Source organism: Lissotriton helveticus, chromosome 6 (genome assembly GCF_964261635.1).
Source record: "Lissotriton helveticus chromosome 6, aLisHel1.1, whole genome shotgun sequence".
Lineage (NCBI taxonomy): Eukaryota > Metazoa > Chordata > Amphibia > Caudata > Salamandridae > Lissotriton > Lissotriton helveticus.
Window position 1 is genome coordinate 1,324,470,018 of NC_136067.1, and position 23,304 is coordinate 1,324,493,321.

General features: G+C 43.1%; 1 protein-coding gene across 3 annotated transcripts in view; it reads left to right on the top strand.

Annotated features, from left to right (window-relative positions):
* The window catches only part of SLC8A1 (solute carrier family 8 member A1), a 1,060,009-nt gene that overhangs the window by 822,793 nt on the left and 213,912 nt on the right, over positions 1–23,304 (top strand). For all 3 annotated transcript variants that reach the window (XM_078649052.1, XM_078649051.1, XM_078649053.1), the window contains 2 exons: positions 5,044–5,174; positions 21,763–21,862. In XM_078649052.1, the coding sequence (XP_078505178.1) occupies positions 5,044–5,174; positions 21,763–21,862 (231 nt within the window). The remainder of the gene's footprint in view (positions 1–5,043; positions 5,175–21,762; positions 21,863–23,304) is intronic.

Sequence of the window (23,304 nt, forward strand, 5' to 3'; positions counted from 1 at the left end):
TCTGGGTTTAATCCATCACCGTTCTTTAGCCAGCTCTGCCACCCCAGTTCAGACATGGCTATATGCAAATCAGTCTGACCCTGTGCCTCATGGGAACAGTCCAGCCCGAACTGCCAAGCCATGTCTTTCCTGGACCGGAAATAAGCTTCCGAGGACCGGTTTCTGGCATTCCAGCCGTCTTCAGCCCGGCTTGCTTGAATCCAGTGGCAAAGTGAGCAAGGGACTCACATCTGAGCATACCCTGCCACACTTATGGCAGCTAAAAGCGGTACACAAGGAGATGTCTGCCAGGCCGCCAGCAGCCCACATGCAGTACTTTGAGTACCACTCACTGGTCTAGCATAGGATCTGCTAATAGCTTCATTCTTGGTTTTTTTGGTAAATAATTTGCTTCTGTTTAAAAACCACCTCACTTGACCTCATTGATGGAGCAATGTGAGTGAATGTGGTTGAGGAAAAAAAGGGTAAGGAGCTGTTCTGTGGGTTTATGAACATCAATTAAGGACTGTGCAGTTATCCCACACAAACTTCAACTGGTCATAGTGCAAAAAAATAGAGGTTGCACTCAATATTATAAAAATAAGTGCTGGATGGAATGCTTGAATTAATCTCAGCCATTGGTAGTTGCTCAGAGCCACACCCTAAACCATTTTTTTGCTCACTATGCAACCTCAGATTACACCAGGCATATGCAAATCAGCCTTGTTTCTGCTCCAATAGGAACAGCCCATCCTGACCTGAAAAGCAAGGGCCTGTCTGAACCATAACGCAAGCAACCCAAGGCTGGGTTCGGCCTACTTGGGTCTTTTCAGTCAGGCGCAACTTTTCAGCACAGGACCCATGTCTGGGCATGGATGTATGACATTGCAACGCATGCTTTTACATCGCATGCCTTTACAACGCGGTTTTTACATCACAAACCTTTACAACGCATAGCGCTTTGGGGTGCTGGATAGTGAATAGCTTAATTTACTATTCCAACTCCAGTCCCCGTGGACACAAGGGAAGGTGTTGGACAGTAAATTAAACTTATTTCCTATCCTAGAGCGCCCCCCAGCGCAATGCGTTGTAATGGTTTGCGTTGTAAAAGTTGCGTCGTAAAGGCACTGCGTGGTAAAAGTTGCGTTGTAAAGGATGTTTCCCCTGGGCATACCCTTTGCACTTAAGACATCACCCGGAAGTATACAAAAAAGTGATGATGTAATGCTTGAATTAATCTCAGCCGCTGATAATTACTTAGGCTGCATCCCAAAACCATCAGTTTTTTGCCCACCACACCACCTCAGAATAGACCCAGTGATATGCAAATGAGCCTTGGTCCTGCACCAATAGAAACAACTAGGGATGGGCAAGATACTTAAGCTCGAGCCATACTTGGACAGAATGTCTGTGTCTGGTTTAGCTCAAAGTCCTATTTGGATCCTTGAGCAAAAGAATGAGTAGTCTTCAAGTGGCATCTGGCACCCAGGCTCTTACCGCATTCATCCAAACCCCCCTCAGCCCCCTCATGCAGGAATGGTGGTGCTGCCAAGCTCAACGCCATGGTCATTTTGTAGAAGAGCTGAATGCTTCCAGAATGCTGGAATGGAGAAGGGATGTTTTGCTAATGATGTCTTCAACAGTTTGTTGATAGTGATATATTTGGAAAAAATAATAACAAAATCCCTCTTTCTCTTTGCATGCTTCTCACATGCTCTCACTGACATTCAAACTCATGTAAGTGCATATGCACACTCAGTGACTTTTACTAACACACACATACATACTGATTTGTGACTATCATTCAGATTCAGTTTCTACCCTTCAGTCTTCCTCTCTCTCTTTACACATACACTAATAAGTATTCTTTAGCTCCACTTCTTTCTCTTGTACTCTTCCTATGTTTTTTCTCCCCAATCTCTCAGTCTGTTCTGTCACACAAACACCCATGGATTTGCTCAAAGTTACAAACAGATTGGGCCTTATTTATGAGGAACCTTGCACCACTGGTACGTCACTTTTTGTAACGTTCCATGGTGCAGGAGCCTGCTCCAAATTTACAAGGCAGCACTAAGCTACTTTTTTGGCTTAATGCTGTCTCATAAATATTGTTCCCTTTAACACAGTTTTCTGCGTTAAAGAGGTGTGCAATGGGTGTTGTTGGGGGCGTTTCCAGCAAGATCCATTGCCTTTTGACACTGCGCCAGATTTATGAGAAATCCTAAATCTTGAGCAGCGCTAAAAATGTACGCATCTCCAGGGGAGGCGTAAGTGAGGCACAATGAGGAGAAATACCTTTATTTCTCCTTATATTTCCTTTTTTATGTGTGCTGCGTGGTGCAACACACATAGAAAGAGGAAAAAGCCTTTTGTGATTGTTTTTGTGCAGAAAGGCTTCCCTTCCTGCACAAAAATAATCATCCCCGCAATGCAGGCACCCTTGCACTATGGTGCAAAGGTTCCTGCGTTGGCGCACAGCAGCACATTGTGCACCGGCGCAGGGTGAGAAGGACAGGAATGCACTGTAGCTGATAGATATGGCGGTGCGCCATAGGTCTGCGCAGCAGGAAGGTCTGCAGGACTGCCCTATGGTAAAACCTCATAAATGAGACCCTTTGACTCTTCAGCAACTCACTCACTAATTCAAAGAATACCATCCATTCATTCATCCATCAATCCACCCATTCACCCATACGCCAAGCTGCTTGCCTTCCTGTTTGTTTTCCAGCCCTGCTGGCCGCCACCCCGTTGGCCCTTCTGCCTCTCTACTTCTCTTCTTCACAGCCTCTATCTTGCTTGCTCTTGTGTCTTTCTCCCACTCTCTGTCTCCTTTTCTCTTTTTCTCTTCCCAGAGGTTTATCACCACACTCTCACCTCCCCATCAAGTGAAATGTCTATTGAAGTGAAAATGCTTGAGAATGCTTTAAACAACGCATTTCATTAAAATTGTCCTTCACATACATGGCTTGATTTCATGAACCACTTTGGAATCCCCCTGTCATGTTCGCAGGTCTCCCTCTTTCACCTCACACATTTATTTTGTTATCCCTCGCTGCAGATTGTGAAATGCGCGCTCTACTGCCTCGTTATCCAAAATGTTCTAACAGATGGTGTGAGAAGATGTCAAATGTTTCGCTGGCCTACTGACGCAGTCTTTATTTTATGTGCTGTGTGTTTATCCTTCGCTGGCAGGGCCAGGACACATCCGAGCCTCTCAGTAATGCCATGTGGCTTCAATAACCTTTGTTAATGCAGGCAGAGCTGATCAACTGCAGACACCGCTGAGTGTAATTCGCTCAAATGATGCATCGACCTCTCATTTCTAGCAACAGATATTGCATAAAAGGATTTGCTCTTCAATGCCGTCCTCTGGCAGCAGCCATGCAGTTAACAGCGACTGAAGAGTGTCAGTGTTCAGGGCCGGACTGGCCTTTCAGGGCACCGGGCGTTTTCCCAGTGGGTTGGATGGGTTGGGGCTGGTTTTGGAGCGGTGGGGGCCGTTTTTGTTACCAGGGGCTGGTTTCACAGCAGTGCTGCAATATCACCCCCCCCCCCCCCCCCCCCGGTGACAAAAGAGGCAGCTGTGTTTCCCAACACAATCTCCCAGTCACCCTGGCCCCTCTGACCTAATTGCCAGGGCTGGTTTGCGTTCTCAGTTCGGCCGTGGCATTGTTTACAAGTCAGTGGTACGAGGACTATCAGGGTCCTTTGAAACTTGTAAACAATTTGTTGTTCAATCAAAATAAGTGTGGGGTTGAACCGGCTGAGAGGGAACATGTTCATAATTTCTTTATCCAGTGACATTTTTTGTAGAGATATTTGGGTGCGCATCGGTGCGTGAGGGTGACGGTTTCAGGGGTCTGTCACATTGGGCTTAGGTGCCATAAAGAGGTTGGCAGGTGTGGGGCATGCGCAAAAACATAGAGTTTGTCCCATCTGCTAGCCTCACCGGTCCCATTTCCTATATAGAGCGAGGTGAGATCCACTGGGTTTCTGCACCTGAATCCTGATGTGCTATCCCAGCAGATCATCCTCACATGACTGCCCAGACAATTTAGGGCATGGTACCCCTCCATGTCCGTGTTGTGGATTTCAGTGCAGGGCATAGATGACCCAAACAGTAAAAGCAAAAATTGGCCCTGATGCACATGGAGAAAACATCCTGTGTAAGAGGGTCATTAAAACTCGCTGCTCCACCAGGCCAATGTTTTCTTTTTTTTCTGAAACAAACTCCATCTTTTAGAGCTTGTTTCAGAAAAACAAAAATAATGCAGAAAGGGACCAGAAATCATGGCACATGTGAGACATTCTTCTCTGTTATCACTACATCCACAGTTCTGGAGGATGGACAGAAAGCACAGAGATCCACGCCAGGTAGGTGGTCATCTCAAACTATTGAGGCGTGTGGATGACAGGACATCCACTGACCTGCTGGGCTGGGAGGTGCCACCTGCAAGACCATAAATGAGGCCCATACATTCCCCATCAATTGCTTTGTCATTATCTCTGGCAAAAACAGATATAAAATGCAGATTTTGCAGAAGAGCCCCATTGGCTTAAATTACCCAAATCATCATTTTAGATGATTTTGAGCATTAGTCATATAATTCAATTTATTCAATCTTGTCCAACTCTTTAGAGTCCAGTAGCAAATTTGGAACGCTCCCACTTTGGAAAAAAATCAAGGAATGTGCTACTTTTTTAGTAACAATTGTTTTCTCTTTCAGTACCTATTTAAAAGAGGTCAGTCTGTTTTTTAAGACTTAATTGTTCAATTTTGATCTTTAAAACCAATTACAAAGTATAGAGCTGGGTGTGGGTTGGAGGAGTGGGAAGCTTTGAGTTGACTCTCAGCATTGCTTAGGGTACATCATTGTTCCAGGTTTAAGACATGCCAGTCAAGCATCTATTTCATCCTTACTGGTCCTAGGATGGTTGGTTAAGACATACATGTATTGACAGATTTGAAGAATTAGACAGCTTTGAAGAATTTGGTTAGGGTTAAGTTGGTGTTTTGCCTACCAAGTGTGCTTTTACTCATAATCCTTGTTTTTCCCTTTACAGAAGAAAATGAAGAAACACATTCTCTGACAAGTAAAGAAGAAGAGGAGCGTCGCATTGCAGAAATGGGACGCCCCGTTCTGGGAGAGCATACGAGACTAGAAATTATCATTGAAGAATCGTACGAGTTTAAGGTGAAGACCAAAAGATTATGTGTTTTTAATAGGAAAATAACATGCAGAGTTAAAGTTCCAACTAATATGTTGCTTCTAAAGGAGATTCTTCAGGTATTGTGAAGCCGAGGCCAGGTAAGTCACTTGATGTTCTATTGCAATCAAAACCTATATGTGCCCATTAGAGCTTCATTGCCAGTCAATAGCCATAATAAATTGTTGTCAAAGGTGGAAAATCCATTGAATATAAACTTGACACAGATCATAAAGGGCCTTCAAAAGATGTTCCATCCAATGACTTCTGTAATAAAGAGCTGGACTGATTGTGTGCAGCCAAGCTACTCAGATGCGGCCAACTTTCTGAGACTTGTTTTACATCTGTTGGGTATATGCATGGTTGTCTTCCTTTTTTTATCCAGTATTATTTGATAACAGGTCTACAGTACCGGAAGCAGGCTCCATTTTTCAAAACAAATGGGGATTGGATGCAGAAAACACAGAATAGGCCTTTGCAAGTAACAACAACAAACGCTCTTGATGGTTGAGGTCTGTTGTGCCTCACAGAAGTCTGACTTAAAAGAATTCACACCACTATTATTCTAGCAAACAAGGCAAATGTTATAGGTCAGTAGCTTGGACTTTCTTCTTAAGCTTAGATTCCTCCTCTGTAGGGCTAGGCAACTCGTGGCTCATGCCATATCTTGCAATCGCGACCATCACCCATCTTACCAGCCAATATGTTTTAAAGCTACCGTTGCCTAGAGTAGGACGACTTCCCCTTTCTAGCTTACTACAGTGCAGCCTTTGACTTTCTTATTTTGTCCCTCTTTTTATTGGTATTTCAATAAGAAAAACAGCCTGTGTTCACAAAAATATAAACTATGCTGCTCACGTTCGGTGATCATACTTTTACATATCTGCTCATCACGATATCATGTGCAATGGCTGCAACCCCTTCTTCTTCCCTGCCCTCTTTTCGGTTCCTTGATTCACTGAATCCTCTTCACCCACTCTACATTATATCCCACCCTGGGGAACAAATATTCTTGTATTTTGCAGGCCATCCCTGCCAAGAGAAATCCACTCCTCAGCAGCGGCACAGAAATCCAACACCCTAGTCCAGGCAGAGATCATATGGGCATTCGGGGACCTCCAATTTTGGGTAATATCTCTTTTGGCGATCATCATCCCCAGTGCAACCAGCCTCCTTCCTGCACAGTTTCCATCAGCCTTTGACTGCCTTAAAGCTTCCACCAACCTGTAATCCTGGCTAAGCTTCAAGTGATTGCTGGTTCTGGACAAACCAACATAATGCCTTGAGTGAACTCCTTGCACTGAAGAACACCTCAGTAACTGGAAACCTCTATTCACATCTTTTAAATGTATTCATTGTCGGGAACAATGGTCAACTCGTAATACAGTTTGACCAGTCTCGGTTTCATTTTATGTGAGAATGGTATACTTCCCTTGCTTCAATGGCATGTAAACAGGAGTGGCAGCAACTGGATAAGGGAATCAGGGAGAAAGACAATAGTGAATTCTACTTAAGCATATACCTGCCTCAGCCGCACTTCAGATGGTGCTCCCCACCTGCTTAAATGAAGACGTTCTTGATAAAGCAGGAAAAGTAGTGGATGCCACTGAAGTGACACAGCAAGGAACACAGCTACCTTTGAGCTCTCTGGTTGCTGTTTCTTTCCCTGTCTAGAGAAACAATGGAGCCAAAGGGCAGGGGGAGAGATAAGGCACTGTTTCCTGGTCTCTACTCGCCCTGAAGAACTAACTTTATGTCTTTAGCCTTTGACATCAAAATGTCCCTACAACAACATACCGCTATCTAGGATAGAAAGAAAGGCGATTCTCCAATTAGTATGCTGAGAGATTCTTGATTTCATTAAAGACAACAGAGACTAACATTATGCAATAAGCTTTTATTGCTGCCCCAACATGCAGCCCTTTAAAGTATAGTAATACATAATAAAACATTAGAATGTTAAAAAGGGTTTATAAATATCCAGTCGATGAAGTCATCCTCCTCCTTTTGCTGCTTCGAAATAAGAAACGAACCACCTCAGTGGTTTCTGTCGAATTCTATGAAACATCATCTAAAAAACAATGGAGATTAAAAACTCACAGTAAATGTAATCCAAACTGTTAACTTCAGGGTTGTAGAAGACTAATCTGCTTGAAAGAAATACATTTTCTTTAAACATTTACAACACAATATATTGAAATACACACTTTTGGAACACTCATCTTTTGAATCCTTCTCCTCTAGGGTGAGGAGGGTGGGATAATGTTAGCCTCCATTGTCTTAAATGAAATTCAGTTTCGCTCAATGTAACAAACTGGAGAAATGCCATTTCATTACAAGACCAGAGGCTACAATTATGCACGTTTAAGGTCACCTAAACCTACATTACTAACATGCTCAACTGGTCTCAAAACTTTAAAAAAGTATTTGCATTCGATCAGTCAGCTCTTTTAAGTATTTCAGGCAGGGAACCACCTGCCCAAAATACCTTACTATCCATGGTCCCTCTTGAAGAATGGGCTCCAAACATGGAAAGGTCTACACCAGCTTTGCTCACAATCACGCGCACCTATCTGGCCAATGTGGCTGTAGATACAGGTTTATAAGGTTTTGCATAGGATAAAAGAAGTTCAACACCATGTGCTCTGAACTAAGCGACTTTGCTCTTATACTCCTTTAACAGCTTGCCACATACAGTTTCTCACAATCATGGAAGAAAAGGTAGAAGACTAAACCTGACATAGTCTTTGTTCTTTTCTGAACATCAAAGTGGACACCCTCTGATGAGTAGAATCTGTTAGACAACTCCAGCGTTTTGATATATGAGACTATCTTAAAGGAAATTAAGCAAAGCAAGGTTGCAAATTTCATCGATATTTGTAAGGGAGAGGTAGGTATTGTTTGGCCAGGAGCTAAAGAGCTTGAAAATTAAGTTGACATCCCAGAGAGACTTATAACGTGCTTTAGGGGGTATTTTCAGCTTCACACCTTTCATCCCTCTTCTTATTAGGGGATTATTACCAATTGCCAAATTATTAACAAGAGCATGACCAGATGAGATTGCAGATCTATAATAATAGATCGTCCTACAATAAGACCAGAATTAAAAAGCTTCACTAGGTAATTGTCTACGTGCTGTCCAGTAACCTACACAGGATGATCCCTTTCCACGCACCAACTACATCATTTTTTCAAAACACCCCTATATCTTTTTCTCAATCCCTGGGGCCAATGATTCATCCAGTAAACTTTTATCTTCTCCTGAAAGGCCGGAATGTCTATTTGATCCCCTGAAATCCTCTAAACAAGAAAGTTCATCTTCCCCTCTAAGACCAAAGGGTGTTCCTCTGTGTCTGAAACCTGGAGTAGACCCAAGGATACTGGGACCAGGGTGTGGAATATCTACTGCAAGATACATATTTGAGATCTCCAAAAGGAAGTGACTAGAATAATGCTGCAACACTCTAACCTTACTTTCCATTACACTCTCTCAATCATGGAAAATGGGGGAAATGTATATCCCCTGTTCCTGCCCTGGTGTAGAAGAAAAGTGTCCACAACCACTGCCTTTAGATCCAGCCTCCAACTGAAATACATTGGTACTTGGAAGGTTAGTCAGCTTGCCAAACAAATCTACCAGAATTGGCCCCAATAGGTCTTGTATCAATGTGAAACCCTCTGGCTGCAACATCCAATCGCCTGAATCCCAGAGAACCTGGAATTTCAGTTTGCCCGTACATTATGAAGACCTGGAATACATTCCGCTCTAAACACAATTTTGTGCTTCCAACAAAAAAATCAAATTTGTTTTGCCAACTTTGCTAAAGCATTCAAACTTACACCCCAATCGGTTTATGTATGAAACGTCTGTGAAATTGCCTAAATGAATCACTGTGTTTGAATTTATCAATACTCCCCTGAAACTCATTAAGGCACTCAGACCAGCCAACATCTCTAAAGAATTTATGTGGAGTGACTGTTCCTACTTTGACCATATTCCAACTGTTTCTAAATTGTCTAGCCAGGCTCCCCCGCCCTGGTTGCTTGCATCTGATTCTAGAACAAAATCTGGAACATTCCCGAAGTTGACTTTTAACATTCCGAAGATGCCCTTGCCGTTCCATGTTTCGAGATTCCTCAGCCACCATTCCAGATCCTCTCAAGCATCTTCTGATAGGAGGAGAGAATCCCCATACCCTACCATAAGCCTTTCCTTAAGCCCATAGCTTTCAGTCTCTGTAGGCCCCTGTAGTGTAGAGGGCCAGGTCAAATGGCCTGAATGGAAGATGACAAAAGAGCCAAACTCTTGCAAGATCTCACAGAAGTATTGATTCTCTGGACAAAAGAGATCTCACCTCCTTCTTAATCTTTTTCACTTTCTTGTGTGGAAGAACTAATTGAGATACAGTTGTATCTACTTGGAAACCAAAAAACTCTACTTCCTGTGTGGAGATCATGACAGACTTCTCTGTACTTACTATGAAGCTCAAGCCTTCCAGAAGCTCTATCTTCCAAGACCGATGCTTCTGAAGCTCCAACTTGTCATGGAACATAATGAGGATATTGTATATAATTAGTCGAGGTAGCTTTCCACAGGACAAAGCACCTTGGTAAAACACCACAGAGCTGAGGACAGCCGAAAGGCAGGCAGAGTAATTGATAATTGCCCCTCCATGCGAAAGGCAGATACTTCTGGCTGTCCCCATCCATAAGTATCGTGAAGTAATCATCTTTGAGGTCCAATTTTACCAGACAATCCCTGGCCTGCAAATGTCCCTTAAAAGAAGGATACCCTCCTTCTTGAATTGTTTGTAGTTTAGAAACTTATTTAAATCCTTTAAATTTGTAACAGGGTCCAACCCTTGTCTTTCTTTTTACCAAAAGAACCGTGCTCACCAAGCCCCCTGATGATTCCTGGTCTGGAACTTGAATTAATGCTCCTTTGTCTAACATCTGGGACACTTCAGAGTCTGAGAGACATTTTCTCTGCATCCAAAAACAACTCTTTGTGTCTTATCAATTGAACTAGATACTCCCAAAAATCTATTCTGAAGCCTCCAACAGTTTCTAACAACCAAGTGTCCAGTGTTATTTTTTCCCAATTGTGAATAAACAGTCTTAACCTTCCCCCTATCTTTATGAGGGAAGAAGCAATACTGCTCACTTTGATATCCTGCATTTGAGGTCCTAGACCTTCCTCCACGGTTTCTTGACTGTCTCCCTCTCTGGGGCTAGAAGTTTTAATTTTGGAGGTAACCTCTTCCGTAGGTACCCAAGCCTCTTTTGTTCTTATGGGCAAAACGGGGACCTAAAAGTTCCATGGATGGCAGCCAGCCCCCTCCTATCAGCCTATCCAATAATAGTCCATGAGCCAATGACTCTGCGCATGCTAGTTTGAGCCTTCCTGAAAGGTGTGAAGGTGGAAATATATTTTCTAAGTGATTTCACAAAATGTTCTACAGAAAGGACAGCCTTGGTATCTCCCATGGCCTCTCTAGACAACAGATCTGCCATTTTAAGATGTATCCTCATTAATACCACCTTCCGTCTCTCCGTAATCAGGTTAGCATTAGCATTATCCAGCATATATATGGCGGTGCCCAACCCCTCAGAGGTTCAATGTTTATTGAGCCATTCTTTTCCCCTGGCATCTTCTGCCATATCTAGAATATGTGTAAGGGGGGAGAAAATAATTTTTTTTAAAAAGGGAGTCTAGGGAGTATTTACTGACCAATAAACCTCCACACCCCAAGTGCAATACATATATAACCAAACAGGAGATAGTTAGTCAATTTGTCAAACTAAATTATTATGCTCAGAAGGAAGGCTCTTCAGACTCAGATAATTTGATTAGCACCTGGCCCGAGAACAAATTCCATAAGCCCACCACTCTGGCGGAGCCTCGTCATCTGGAAAAAGTTGGAGTGAAGTCTGTGTCGCCAATGTTGCCCATAGGCTAACTATTCCGGCACTCGACCTCTTACTCCAGTAAGAGGTCGAGTGCCAGAACAGCTAGCCTATGGGCACATTGGCGACACAGACTTCACTCCAACTTTTTCCACATGACAAGGCTCCGCCAGAGTGGTGGGCTGATGGAATTTGTTCTCAGGCCGGGTGCTAATCGAATTATCTGAGCCTGATGAGCCTTTCTTCTGAGCATAATAATTTGGTTAGACAAATTGACTAACTATCTCCTGTTCGGTTATATATGTGTAAGGGGGCCCAATATATCAAGAACTGTATCCTGACATTGTTTCAAAATGTTTTCAATACCCTTTCTAGGGTCCTTTCTGAATTTAAAGAGAAAGGTTATATGTTCTGGGTCCAGATTGGGCATATTGCACACTTCATCCTCTGTAGAGGGGCTAGGGCCCTCTGTCTGTAATAAATTGTGAGTTTCCTTGTCCAGTGACTTCCTTTCCCAATGAGTAAGGTACTTTGTCACGTGGCCCATCAGCCACCATGCCGCACAGACCGGTTGTTTAATTGTAGGTCGGTTTAACATACCACCCCCAAAGGGGTCCTTAACCTCATGGGATGTAGAGGCTTAGTCCAGATCTCATCCAGACACCTTACAATATCACAGCTGTCCTGGGGATCAAATTTAAATTAGTCCATTTCCATATCATCAGTGTCAATGTTCTCCACCGTGGAGTTTGGAGTGCCCCATGAAAATGTAGTCCCATGAAGGTTACTCCTTCCCATAATGCCTCTACAGACAACTTTTCTGGGTGCCCAGTCATGGCTCCCTCTTTCTTTTGTGCAGCTGAGAGCACCATTCTCTATTGTAGCGCAAAGGCTACCAGTGCTGTATTCGTGGTCAAATGCCTTCTCTATATGTTTCCTCTGATGGGATCCCTTGCCCCTCCCAGGGGTTCAGAGGTAGAGGGGTAGTCTCCATCTGAGAGGGAAAAATAATTCTCCTTTACAGGGGTCCCCCTCTTCCTCTTAGTGTCCACCGACTCTTCAAGCAAATAAATAGGCAACTTCTTAAGTTTATTTGACCCTTTCACATCTAGGTGGAAGCAAAACTCCTGTATAAACAAAGATGATAGAGAACGTAGGAACTGCTGATGCCCCCGATGTCCTCTTTTAGATGCAGTATCCATTGCAGCTCTCGAGCAGAGAGCTGTTTCATTGGTTAAGTGCTCTGATGGAGTAAATGTCAACTTAGCCTCTTCGCCGTGACAGACATTCCGCTGCGGTGCTGAAAAAATTACTCCGCACACGCCCACTGTGATGTCGGATGGCCGGGGACCGTCTGACGCATCGGAGAGGATAAAGGAAGGATGGCTACTGAGGCCATCTCTTTCCTTCACCAGCATCCACTTGTAGTGAGGAACACAGCCAGGCAACAAGCTAAAGGAGGCGATACTACAAGCGCGGCTACACAAGCTTAGTGATTGTTTCCAGGTGACGCAAGCATTGACTGGAATCCCACAGAAGAAAATCCGGTTTTCCGTTCCACTTTTTTTATGGCAATCCCCTTTAGCGGTTTATGATCTAAACACAGGGTGCAACAATGAGTTCACTAAATTTGTCATGCCCCCATTGTTCTCCATAATTTCTACGGCATATTTCGGGTTGCAGACTTTGTCACTACGACATCGGCGACTCTACGATAATGAATATTAATCTTTCTTAAATAAGCCCATGCCGATAAGCAAGTAAATCATAAGAAATTAACACTTAGCTGGCCTGACCATAAATTGGATAGGCATACAAACAAAAGGCATTAATGAAACCGATATTTCAACTCATATAATAAATAAACATTCAAAAATCGTTATACAATAAAGTATCTTTGTAAAAATCAGCAAAGGATAACAGAACATTCATGTACTAATCTTGTTGAGAAGCAGCTAATAAAAGATGAGGATAACTTCATGCATTGGATATTTATAGACTTGTTAATGCGGGATTTCTGGTCTATTGTTATAGATCTAGATCCCGACTCCGGTCGACTGAACCGTTGGTACCTGTCATTGAGTAAAAGGCAATCCACTACTAGGTCAATCAGTTAATGACTTACACCACTCTAAAGAACCACTTAAGCTTAAAAGGTTTAAAAGTTTATTACAAAGCCAAACTTAACTGGAGATACAAACATCTCAATATAAGGTTCAAAAGATATACGGGTATCAATGCAAACATGAATTTTCTAAATGCTCTTAGTCGGCAGAAGAATATTACCAAAACCAATTCAAACACCATCAAAGTTGCAAGAATAGACACAAGCTGTAGCTTATGAGTCATTTACAGAAAGGAAAGAAAACATGTTAAACTGTCCCTACACTAGACTAAGTGACATCCCTACTTAGCAAGATCTTAACCTAAAAAGGTGTCAGCAGTGGTGACTTCCAAAGAAGATCACACACTTCCCTTAGTCTTTGTTCCAAAAACGATGTCTCGCAATTCCCTATCTGCCTACCCATCCGCTCTCTTAGGTTCCTCAGATCATCTGCCTTAACTCCACCCAGGGGTGCTATAAATAGCAGCTCATCTTGTTCGTACATGTCAATCCTTTCTATCGGCACTGTACCATCTATTATCTCATCCAGGTCAGATTTTAAACTGGACACGTCGAGTCTTTTGGCTTTTATTACAGCTTTCAATATGCCATCTCTAGAGAGTCTATTTACATCTCTCCCATCACAGCTCTGAGTCCTACGTCTAGGCTCAGGCGAGTTATGGGGAGTCCTCCCTTGCTCCCATCTCTCCAGGTCCCATGCAGTTCCATCCTCTCTGGGTGTATGGTGAAACACTCCTCTATTTCCCATAATCACATATTTCTCATTCTGCATGGTTTCTCTAGGTGTATGGTAAGACATTCCGTTATTCCCCATTTCTTCACCATTTGCCGGTGGTCTCTGATCAGTCGGCACATGGCAAGATCCTTCACTGTTCCCTATGCTCCCACGACTCCAGTGCTGTACATTATCATTAGGTGCATGGTGAGTGCACCTAAACCTTTCCCTGTATTCTTGGGTCCTTTGGTCTCCCTCGACTTGGATGAAACGAGATGTCTCTCCACACTCCGTCTTTCTGCCTCTTTGCTCCTGCCCATTTCCTCTGTCTGTATGACGTGTAACTCCTCTACTCTCCTGACTTTTACCTTCCCACTCCTGACTGCTTTCGCTAGCCCCACAGTGAGATAATATTCCATTGCCTCGACTTCCCCATTCTGCTTCTGCTCTTGACCTGTTGCTTGGTGCTTCTGTGGACCTATCCCATTCCCTCAAGTCAGCCCTCAACTCCTTGTAGGATTTCGGCCGTGGTCCCCTCAGGTCCATCGGTCCTCTTTGACCCCCCTGTTCTGTTACGGGATCCACTGCTGACTCCAATGGGGTGTTCCACGTTATCGGTCCCGGCAATTGCCTCCAGGCATTTGTCGTGTTATTCCTTCTCTCCATTTCAACTCTCTCTCTTTCTAGCCGTACCTGTTCTTTCTCTCTCCCTTTCTCTGGGTGGTAAACCGACACTACAGGACCTATGGTAACGGGTACTTGAAGAGCATCTGGTAATCCATAAGACTCAACCCTTTCTGTTGCTGGCGTCTTCTGCACCACAAACCTTCCGACTACTCTCTGTACAGGACTATGTTGAGGTGTCTCCTCACCTTTGGTAGGTACCCAATCCGCTATAGGGAGTGGCCTGTTCTCCTCTGTGTCAACCCTACCTTTCCTTGAGAGCTCCGTACTTTCTATCTCCCTATTGTCCGGAGGTGGTTTATCTATCAACAACCTATTTATTAGGCCATCCTCCGACTCGCTCTCATCATCCTCTTCTATGGGTTTCTTTCCACCTGTAACTTCTCTCATTGGGTACAACTTATCCACCTCAATCACCTGTACCCTCCACTTCTTAGCTTCCGCATCCCATTTGGCATCTTGCACTGCCCTTACTGATCGCCGTACCCTTTCTTGGCGTCTGTGCTGACTCCTGTCGTGCGCCGCCCTAATCCACGCATTAAGGGCCTCAAACTGTGTTGGTCTAGGCAAAGGTCTCAATGAGGACATAACTGCTTTCAACTGATGTAACACTTCTAATCTAAACGTTCCATATTTTGGAAAAGTCAGTTCCTCATTCCCCTCTGTAATCTTACTCCAAGTCACAAGCCACAGTATAGTATGCAACCCAACATTCGTTGCCATATAGTGAGCTGGTGTACCCTCCGGCGGTGCCTCTTCCCCGGAATAGGATTCTCTTCTTTTTCTCTTAAAAATCCCTCTCAAACATTTAAAACACTTCATGTTCAAAATCTACGAATTTCTACTTTCTCCGCGTTCGTTTACTTCCTGATGACAATTCACCAATCTCAGCGCGGTTCTCGCTAACTGGCCTATCACTGCGCGGCTCTTCGCTGACGTCACACCAACCGCCCTATCACAGCGCGGCTTCACACCAACCGACCTATCTCAGCGCGGCTCTCGCTGACGTCACTCGTCTCAGCGCGGCTTCACACCGACCGACCTGTCTCAGCGCGGCTCTCGCTGACATCACTCGTCCCCCTTTCGCAGCAGTTCCCCTCCTTTCTCTGCTCGTCTCTCGGTCATGCATGTGTCCCATTCATACTCTGAAAAATGATTACTTCCGACCAAGCGATCACTTTCCTTGACTGTACGTCCACAGTCTAACTGTAATTGTCACCTTAACCGACGAAATGTCTTTCCGTGTATCGGTTACTTGCACACGGTAACTTTCGACCTGCGTCCGTTACCCACACACTCACTCTTGCATTCCCCCTATCTCGGTCCTGCGGGCGATCAATGGTACCTCATGACCCCCTTTATCTGGTCGACAACTACTCTGGATGTTCGATACACCCGAACCACTTAAGCTCTTCCCCGAACTTAAGATTTTCACCAGTTCACCGATTCCCCGTTTCCCAGGTTACCAGTTTACCAGTCTGCCAGGTTGCGCGCGCTCACAACCCTCTCACATTCACTCTACAGGCATTCAACTCCGCATGACATTACAATACAAATACAACACAAAACACCGCAATCTGTCCACGCATGACCCTTGTTATACTCACTCTCGTCCGATTCTGCTGCTTTTCTCCCGCGCCGTCAGCACCCTCTTCGGCGGGCCACCTCTCGATCTCTAGGGGCCTTGGGGTAAACTTAACCTAGTCTAGATCACTTTCCTCAAGAAGGTAACCATCCTCACTCTGCTACCAACTGTTAACGCGGGATTTCTGGTCTATTGTTATAGATCTAGATCCCGACTCCGGTCGACTGAACCGTTGGTACCTGTCATTGAGTAAAAGGCAATCCACTACTAGGTCAATCAGTTAATGACTTACACCACTCTAAAGAACCACTTAAGCTTAAAAGGTTTAAAAGTTTATTACAAAGCCAAACTTAACTGGAGATACAAACATCTCAATATAAGGTTCAAAAGATATACGGGTATCAATACAAACATGAATTTTCTAAATGCGCTTAGTCGGCAGAAGAATATTACCAAAACCAATTCAAAAACCATCAAAGTTGCAAGAATAGACACAAGCTGTAGCTTATGAGTCATTTACAGAAAGGAAAGAAATCAGGTTAAACTGTCCCTACACTAGACTAAGTGACATCCCTACTTAGCAAGATCTTAACCTAAAAAGGTGTCAGCAGTGGTGACTTCCAAAGAAGATCACACACTTCCCTTAGTCTTTGTTCCAAAAACGATGTCTCGCAATTCCCTATCTGCCTACCCATCCGCTCTCTTAGGTTCCTCAGATCATCTGCCTTAACTCCACCCAGGGGTGCTGTCCCTAATACAAAATCACACTTACAATAGGAACGCCCTTTGGAGACACCCCTCAGAGACGCCCCTCACGTGGTGTTGGTTCTGGTATGCTCCATGCTGGTACTCCTCTAGGCCCATCGTTAGCGTTGACCTTGCTTCCCAGGCTCCTTCTCCGGCAAGACGGTACCCCCAGGAAATTCCTGAAGACTCCTCCAGGCCTGTGCCTGGCTCTCTTGAACAAAAGTCTATTCATCACTCTCTTGATTAAAACCTCCTCGCACCTGCAAACAGACACTTGTACTGTGGGCCCCAAATTCCGGCCTCCACCATATCTTTAAGTCGTAAACCATTCAAACAGGCTCCACAGTTTGTGCCTAACACAGCCTTTCTCTAACGAGCACATGCAGATCAAAAGAAATGACTTTTGTCTATTCAGGCCTATCTAGTATTACATGAACGGGCCTGTGCATTCTGCAAAACATTTAATTCTTCTAAACAGCATTCTAACTTATTACACACAATGATTATATGAAACCTCTATAAAACATATTTCAGTTCTAGGATCAATACTACTTTGAATTACAATAACATTGAAATCCACCATCGTGTAGGAGTGTAACAGCATCTTGTACTCTATGTGAACTGCCATATGGCCTACACATTTCTACGTTTAGCAGCATTACATTTTCCCCTACCACAGCCACATAACATGAGATTTCAACATCATTCTAACATCACTACAAACATCTACATTAGCTTCTCACACTTGATATAAGTATTCTATTCTAATTAAACACTATTATATACTTTCACTCTATAAATTCGACACTCTTATATATTGTTTACTAAACTAATGCAACGTGCTTGTAAATATGGTGCACTTCTATATTTTCTTGATTTACGCTCTCTCAGACTCTTATGAACATTCTAATGTTTTATCATGTTTTGCTATTCTTTAAAGGGGTGTATTTTGGGCAGCAATAAAAGCTTACTACATATTGGTACCCTCCGATCTTATAATGAAATTAATATTTGTTTTCAAATTAACATTAAAAGAGACTTGGTGACCAATGTATGAGTGTTCAGTTGCTACAGTGTAAAAAAAAGGCAAAGGAGAATTGCTCACTGCCTAACAAGCTCAGACACAAGTCTCAAAAATAACTACGGAAGAAAAGCTAAAATAAGTTTTGTGGAAAAGTGCATAGAATCCTCACCCTGTGAGTAAAGCACGAGTATGAATCCTCGGGTCTGTATAACAACTAATGCTATTTAAAGGCAGGTGAGTTTCTTAGTTGTGCAGGAAACCTCTAAAAACATCAGGCTCTATTGCCATAGATTTTGCTATTAGCGGGTGTAGGCTACTCTTGTAGTAAGAACTTCAGACGTACGCCTCGAATTTTGTAATAAGCCAGAAAACAATAAGACTACGTCACAGCAACATCTTATGTTTCAAGTCTCCTTCCTACACAAATCGTTTTATTTCTATGCCACTAGACAGGCCGCACGCCATTTTTCAATGACTCAAATGAGACTTAGTGCTAGAAGCTAATGCAACAATTCACGCAAAGTAGTCACCTCACAGTTAATGTTTACAGTGTGATAACTACAACACGAAGCACTCCATCCACTTAAAGTGTTTTGAATGGCTCAAAGGAACATGCAATAAGTACTCTGCTGACTGGATTTTAATTGGCGAGTTTAAGATCACCGACCCTGATCTCAGTCCTGCAAAATGGGACATACAATGCCCCTTTATGTTGCTCATCTCAAATTTGCTTGTTCAAGAACTTTCTGGATATTTTTCTCACGTTAAATTTCTGTAGGTCTGACCAGCTGAATCGTAAACTTCGGACCTGGGAAACTCCAATAGGTGAATATTTCAAGCCCTACATAAATAGAGCTATGGACAATGGCCTCGATTTACTGGGCTATTCATAATGAGTTCCTGAGAGTAAACAATGGTTGTTGTTAATTATTGAGTCTACTGCTTGCACCTCCCTGGCAATGCCCCCAAGCAATGGATTAATGTCTTAAAAGTAAAAAGACCATTGACATTAAATTGCTACAAGAGGATAGTGAACAGTTTGGGGAGTAGACGGATCACTTCCATTGGAGACGAAGCACTTTTATGAAAACACAGTAGGTCTGATGACCAAGCTTTTCCTATGAGAAGGAGTGTCTTAGACCTGCCTTAGGTGTGGCTAATGAATATATGTCTTTACATCAAATGCGCTAACACGCATTCCATTACAACGCAGTTGTGACAACGACTGCGTTGTTACAACGCAAACCATTACAATGATTTACACCTAAATATCAATACTTGTTTCTCAAAACATTTTTGGTGAAAAGCTACCGGGAGTAAGACATGAAAAGCTACAGAGACCCCGAGTAAGCAAGTCTTACTCCTGAACATTTAAGAGTAAGCAAACCCTGAGTCTGGAACTAGACTTAACCAACTCATAGAAAATGCTTTGTTAATCAGGCATGGCTATTCAGGTGTAACACACAGCTAAGCCTGGAGTACAACACAGCTAATTTTGAAAATGCTTTGAGTATCAGGCCTGGATTTCCAGGTCACAAAGGTCAAATCTGGCATGACCGACTTAGTCAAGCATCTTTCGAGGCTGGTAAATTGAGGACCATTGAAGTGGGTAAAAGTAACATCTGTTGTTGACAGCATTTAGGAGTGGATGCAATACTCAACGAGTAACTAACTACATGAAGGTCAAATGGAATTATCTAATACTGCGCCCATAGCATTTTCCAATAAATTATTAATTGACCGGGATTGCCACATAATCCACAACACGATGCATAATTTGCAGATGTTGCCCAAATATGTTTCTAGTGCAAACAGATCAAAAGTTACTTAAATAAAATGCCACACGTAATACAGCACTGTGATAGACCATGTGCAAAGGGTATCAGTCACCTGCAGCTGCTGAATTCTATATATATATATATATATATATATATAAATATATATATATATATATATATATATATATATATAGTTATACTCGCACTAAAGAGCTGCAGCCCTTGCTCAGACACTATTAATATATGTAAAAATGATAAAATAGCGAAATACTACTGTCTAAGAATGTGCAGCATTATGCCACATAATTTACCTTTTTTGCCACATTGTTTAGCCAGCCCTGTCACATAATTTGGTCCTCCACAGCTACATAATTCCATTGGTCCTTGTTACATAATGCAAGCTGTAATTGTTGATCATTAACTAAAATGCCAGAAAAAGGCAACTAAAAGGTAAGAGTATGAGTGCGGGAGGATGAGTTGCAGAATTCCTATTTCCTATCCAAGTTTAAGATTTCTTGATTGGAAATTACAGCTTAGCTTTAGTCTAGCTGTCAAACTAGGCTGTTTCCCGTACAGCCAGCTTGAATCCGCTTTGCTTCCTAGACATTAGCAGACATTTTGAGAAGAACTAAGGGGCATATTACCAACAACTAGCGATAATTATCGCTATGTTGGCTTAGCGGCTATAATTTTATCGCCGTGTAGCGACGATTTTTATCGCTTAGGAGCCTTGATATTATCAAGGTTTATCTCCTAAGCGATAAAAATCGGCCGAAATGCATGAATATCGCTGAAAAGTCAGCGATATTCATGCATTACCGAGCAAATGCTCTTAGCCATGTTATCCACCTCCCATTGGATAACATGGCTAAGAACTGCTCAGGGCAGGTGTTAGCTTTTGGAGATATTCACGCTTAGCGCGAATATCTCCAAAAGTTGGTAATAGGAGATAGCGATGTTAGCGACTGTTTCCGGTTGCTAACATCTTGGCACGCCCACTTTGCATGTCATTAGTGATAAATTTCTCTGACATGCAAAGCGGGGCCCAAGATGGTCGCTATCTCCTACTAGCTGTCGCTAACTGGTGTTAGCGACAGCTAGGTAATAGGGAGATAATTTTATCTCCGCTTTCTTGGCTTTTAAAGCCAAAAAAGCGGAGATAAATCCCTTGATAATATGCCCCTAAATTTTAATTGTGCAAACCCATGTGCTCAGTGAGCGCATCAAACGTTGAGCGGTGCACGACTCATTAGAGGGTTAGAACAGAAGGAAATGCAATGACAGGGATTCCGAGGTCTGCCACAAAGGAAGATCAGTTCAACTCAGACTGTAAAATGGAGAAGCTTTCGTGGCGCAGAGAGGCCATCAAATGTTGGTTAGTCCTGCAACATAGATCCGTAAATGCAAAGCATAATAATGCTCTCTTACCTTTCTGGTAACCAGCGTAACAGCATAGGCATGTTATGGAGCTATCTTGTTGTGGTCAGATGCGAGGCTTAAAACACAATCAAAGCATTGTCGCCCTGGACTGACCATGAGTAAATCACTGAAAACTTCGTGAATGTGGAGCTTTGGGAGAACTTTAACTTATATGAAGACTCCTGGGGACATATAACGGTTGACAGGTGTGGTGCGTTTTCCCAATAAAATGGCAAGTTTAGTGTAGGATTTTAGTCTGGGGCGTTTCCAGTGCAAACAGTTTTCAATGTAAGAATGTTCCAGTTTTGGAACTTATTAGGAGTGGGACTTTTCCTGCATTGTGTATTTCCACTGAAATGAACATGCCTGTCTTAGGGTACATTCGTCACCACATCAGTGCACATCTGAAAACAAATTTTAAACTGTATTTTTAGTTGTGGTTGCCTTTGGGACATGAGCATGAGCTTTCTGACCAAAGTCGCGAAATGTTGTACTTTTTTTCACTAGAATGAAAAATGTCACATAATAGTACCTTTTTGCATCTCCCAAGTTCCAGAGTATCTCTTATTCCTGCTATTTTCCCACATGCAGAGCACTGTGGACAAGCTCATTAAGAAGACCAACCTGGCTCTCGTGGTTGGAACGAACAGCTGGAGAGAACAGTTCATTGAAGCCATCACTGTCAGCGCAGGTAAGCGCTTCCCGTCCTAGCCGGAAGTGAGATATGCTTCGAGGCCATCTGTGCAAACTAAACTAAATTGTCAATACAGCAACAGACATCCACACCCATCAATCACCCTCTCCACCGAGGCCGTCAAAAGCCTGTTTAATTAAACATCATGATAATCGTTTTTTGTTTTTTGTAGCATAGTTTGTTAGCAATTATTTCATTGAGGGGGTGTGAGTTCAAACTCTTGAGTGCGACATTAATTTAGCAAGAAATAAAAAAGAAGGTGGCTGGGCCACGCCAAATTCTCTAGGTTTATTGGTTACATTACACATTCTTACATACTTTATCTTTTGGCAGACTGATGGGCAATATTTAACTTTCATGTTCGTCAACCTATATTTAACATTTCTATTTCAGGTCACTTCCTTCTCTTTCATGCATATGCTTGACTTGGGCAAGTTATTATTCCATTGCGGTCTATATTAGAGTCCCATGCGCTTTCTTTACCCTGTTTTAGGTACCAGATACAAAACATTTATTTCCTTTGCTTATAAATGGTGGGACATGTTCAACTGTGTTGCGCGGGCAGTGGAGTTATGCTGTCTTGTTTAACAGGAATATACCAATGAATCTACAAAGGAGTTTCCTTTGGATTTGTTGGTCTCTGGGGTAGTGTTGTCCAATATATGCAACCCAGTTCTCATCTTTGAAGAGAACATTTGAAGGCAAGCTAAGAACCTCATAATAACTAGAAAATCCTTTTTTTTTGGTTGCGGGGGACTTAGCCGAGCTGAAAGTAGCTCCTCAGTCGTATGACTGTGTCAAATTTTACCCTGAGCTCAGCCTGCTAGGTCAAGACAGATTTATACCTACGAAAGTATCAGGAAATAGCAATACAATGTTTTCCTAACCAATTAAGTTACTTTTTACTTGATTGCTGTAACAGCAAATACAAGGGGGATATATCCAGGATTCTTTGCGCCGGGCCTTGCGTATTTTTGAGCCCAGCTCTCTTGTTACTCGTATTTTTTTTTTTTTAAAACACAGAAAGCCTGGCCTGCTTCTCCTTAATGCATCTAACGTAGCAACACCACAAGGCAGTGCCAGTCAGTGTACATGTTCAGTGCCGGCCTAAGGCATGTGCAAGCTGTGCACCTGCACAGGGCCGCCAAACCCCAGGGGCCCCCACGCCAATATATATCCTTAGATACATATTTGCGTGGCGGCCCCTGGCAGGGATTTGGCGGCCTCGGGCCCCCTACCTACACTCCCTGCTCAGGGCCTCCGTGAGCCTAGAGCCGGCCCTGACATGTTTCTTTAATCACGAACTGCTCCTTGGATCAGCTAGCAAAGGGAGGACTGAAAAAGGTTTTGGCCTTTGGTCCCTCAAAGGTTCCTGACATACCTGATTGTGGTGTGAAAAATCTGAATGAATTACCTTGCAGACAGTGTGGCACTAGCAC